The 3,879-nt window shown below is 40.0% G+C and overlaps 1 protein-coding gene across 1 annotated transcript; it reads right to left on the bottom strand.

Moving 5' to 3' along the window:
- Positions 1 to 1,887: 1,887 nt before the first annotated feature.
- Positions 1,888 to 3,255, bottom strand: LOC105569106. Its single transcript, XM_012025299.1, has 2 exons — positions 3,048 to 3,255; positions 1,888 to 2,963 (listed from the first exon to the last, which is right to left on the bottom strand). The coding sequence occupies exons 1-2, from the start codon at positions 3,246 to 3,248 to the stop codon at positions 2,757 to 2,759; spliced, it is 408 nt and encodes a 135-aa protein (XP_011880689.1). The 5' UTR covers positions 3,249 to 3,255; the 3' UTR covers positions 1,888 to 2,756.
- Between the last annotated feature and the right edge of the window lie 624 nt (positions 3,256 to 3,879).

Raw genomic sequence — 3,879 nt, forward strand, 5'->3', positions numbered from 1 at the left:
AGAGGAAAATTATATTATATTAAAACAAAGTATAAGTAATGTGCGTATATTGTCTGTCTTTCCCGTAATAATTACTGCACTAACTGTACAATTAATCTTTTATTTATTTTCTGTAGTGACACAGTATAATTTATAAATAGAGAAATATATGTATAATAATACATACCCAAACTTACGGTTTGGCAATTTCAACGTCCATTTCAATTTCGTTTCCTATATTATAAGTTTTGTTTCTTTCTTCTTTTTCTATTACAAAACTTTGTTCTTGTATATTCTCTACTTCAATTTCTTTCTCCTTTTCTGTAACTACTTCTTTCTCCGTTCCTATCTCTATTTCCATTTCTGTCTCTGCTTCTCTGCAAGAAGATTTCAAATTACATGAGTACATTTATATTACTGAATTAGCAGTAGTACATCAGACATAGTCCGACATCTAAAAGATGTGTTAGTAACATTGTTAAGACGTCGCCAAATGTTTATATAATTTATTGTGACAAAAGCAATCAAAAGTAAAATAAAATTGATAATAATCTATATAACTGTTATTATAATAATTATTAAATTACATTATTTTAGAAGATAATTCCAAATCTTTTCCAAATCTTGTTGGTACGGCATCTGGATGAAGAACTCTCCTGGTACTGATCCTAAACCATTTCTCCTCGAAATGTGAAGAGCATAACACAATTTCTGAAAGAATATTCTGGACCTTTCTCTTCTAAATCCAGTCTTCCACTTGCTCGTACCCATTGCAACCATCTGTTTTTATAATATATTAATGAAAAAATATAAAGCAATATTGCAAACTAAAAATATTTTTATAAAGTCATATGGTAAACCTGTCATGTTCTTTTGGAAATCTAAATACATGTCTTCTTTCCAATTGAAGATTTCCGGGACATCCTCTTATTGAGCATTTCTTAATATTTTTCCCGCTCATTTTCTTGTTGAAAATCTGTTTTCTTCTTAGCAGCACCTGAAACAGAGCTAAGATCAAAGTGTTTTCTGCAAAAGAATTGAAAATCTGTACAACATATGAATGTACGAGGTCTGTTGAAAAAGTATCGCGAATTTTGTGTTTTTTCAAAAATTATTTATTTATTCATGAATATCTATGTTGTCCCCTTCAAAGTAATCCCCATCAGATATTATACACTTGTGCCAACGTTTTTCCAATCTTCGAAGCACTTCAAAAAATCCTTTTTTGTGATCTTGTTCAGCTCCTCCTTCGATGCCGTCTTTATCTCCTCAATCGTGGCGTAGCGTCGTCCTTTCATGGGCGTCTTCAGTTTCGGGAACAAGAAAAAGTCACAGGGGACCAGGTCTGGGGAATACGGTGGCTGCGGCATCATTAGTGTGTTGTTTTTGGCCAAAAATTCGCGCACAAGCAACAATGTGTGAGCAGGGGCGTTGTCATGATGCAAAAGCCAATTTTTGTTCTTCCACAAATCCGGGCGTTTCTGGCGGATTGCTTCGCGCAAATTGCGCATAACTTGCAGGTAATATTCCTTATTGACCGTTCTACCCTGTGGGAAGTACTCATGATGCACCACGCCCCTGCAATCGAAGAAAACTGTAAGCAAAACCTTCACATTCGACCGAACTTGGCGCGCTTTTTTCGGTCTTGGCTCGTACGGCAGCTTCCATTGGGATGATTGAGCTTTGGTTTCCACGTCATAACCATAAACCCATGATTCGTCACCAGTTATGACCCTCTGGAGCAAATTAGGGTCGTTGCGGTCAGAGTCCAACAGCTCCGTAGCAATGTTAATGCGATGCTGTTTTTGGTCGAAAGTGAACAATTTTGGTACGAATTTCGCGGCGACCCGTCTCATGCCCAAATCATTGGTAAAAATCGAATGGCACGAGCCAAAACGATATGTTTAGGTCCTCAGCAACTTCTCTAACGGTGATTCGACGATTGGCCAATACTATTTTCTTCACTTCATCAATGTTTTCGTCTGTTATTGACGTGCTCGGGCGTCCGGCACGCTCTTCGTCGTTCACATCTTCTCGGCCCTCTGAGAACATTTTGTACCACCGATAAACGTTGCTTTGGTTCAAGGTAGCTTCACCATATGCCACAGTCAACATTCGGAATGCATCCGCGCACTTAATTTTGTTTTTCACATAAAATTTGATACATATTCTTTGATCCATTTCTTGGAATAGGCAAAAATCGAAGACGAGCCAAAACACGTCCAAGCAAAATAGCTGTCAAAAATTAACTGAACATTCAAAATGCCGAACTTGTCAGCATGAGTGAGGGACATGAGTACCAACATAACGCCACAAAAAATCGAAAATCGAATATACGTAGCCCGCGGAAATTCAAAATTCGCGATACTTTTTGAACAGACCTCGTATACAGATCTACAATTCTCTTTAAGGTTCAATGTCACTTCCTTTTTTTACGTTCACTGCACTCCACTTCACTTCTCTTCACTTCACTTTCACAAACTTGCAAGACGTTTTCAATATGCTAACAGACTAGCTAATGCCGCCAAATTTTACAAGGGGGTTATGAGAAAGAGCGAAAACAGAAAGAACGAAAACAGAAAGAGCGAAAACAGAAAGAGAAAACGAGAGGAAAGTTGAGATGGCGCTACTGTATGAAGTGGCTCAACTTGCGCATGCGCGCTGCGATTTTGGCTTCACATAATCAAGGGAGTTGCGCTACTGTATACTGTGACTACAGCGTGCATACAAAATTTCAAAAGTTTTAGGTTTTAGGTTAGGTACTAATATGCTAGTTATCAAATTATAAACACAATTAATACAAAGGAATAACGAACCGGAAAACATAATAACGTCTCCTGTATATTGTTTTTTCTTGTAATAGAACTGAACAGTCTCTCCTTTTTCACCGTTTCGTCGTCGATAATGACATCTTCGTCATTTACCATGCAATATGACTCGCCTTCGTCGCACTTCAAAAGAAACATTCTTTCATCCAAAACGATCTGAAAAGCACAATCACAGAATCCGTAAGTACTTTCAACGAAAGCAGGTCTAAGTATAACCGGAGATCTTAGCGACATTCGTACCGCGAGATGCACGAGATGCGAGCGCGGAAGCACGAAAACGTGGTTTCGACCATATGACTTGTGAGTACATGTGAGTGCATGCGAGACGCAGAAAATCGCGCGTTCTGTGCGCCTGCGCAATGGAAGCCTCACGTCCCTGACACTCGACGAAAAACCATCGAAAAACCACTCGATCATCGGTATCGTTATAGTTGTATACATATAACTATAAATATATTCGTCTATGATAAATATTAATAAATATATGAACAAATATATTTTATGCGATTTTTATTTAATATATTGTTGCGCTCCGCGCGAGTCTTCGCGCTCACCGTTCGCGGTGTCTCCGCGCTCACCAGTCGCGCACTCGGTTCTAGAGGGTGCCGGCACTCCTCCGCGCACGTACGCGTCAAAGAGATACACCAGTTAGAAAGAACAGGAACTTTATTGGAATTAACACGTCAACACGGCTCGAGAGCCAAGCTTCAAATCTATCGATTGATTTCATTAACAATAGTTGCCGATCGGTATCGTGGCAACCCGCCACGATACCGGGCGCCGCTTTCCGTTAGTGAACAGGATTCCTTGCGAGCGTAACACTGCCCCCCTCCTCTCCAGATTGTCGTCCCGACAATCAGAGGGGGAACAGTTCTCCAACATTTTCCTTGAAGACTCCAGGGGCAAGACAGGATTACAATCATTCTTCCCTACGGGATAGTCCCCAACCGGATTTTCCTGGGGAAGGTGATCAGTCTTCCCCCAGCGGCTCCAGGGCGACTCCTTCCCACGGCAGTCTTCTTTCTTGTGGAACTGCATCGCAACACAAAAATCCGTCCTTTTCTGAAGTTTT

This window comes from Vollenhovia emeryi, unplaced genomic scaffold (assembly GCF_000949405.1).
Source record: "Vollenhovia emeryi isolate VEMERY1.0 unplaced genomic scaffold, V.emery_V1.0 DF942369.1, whole genome shotgun sequence".
NCBI lineage: Eukaryota > Metazoa > Arthropoda > Insecta > Hymenoptera > Formicidae > Vollenhovia > Vollenhovia emeryi.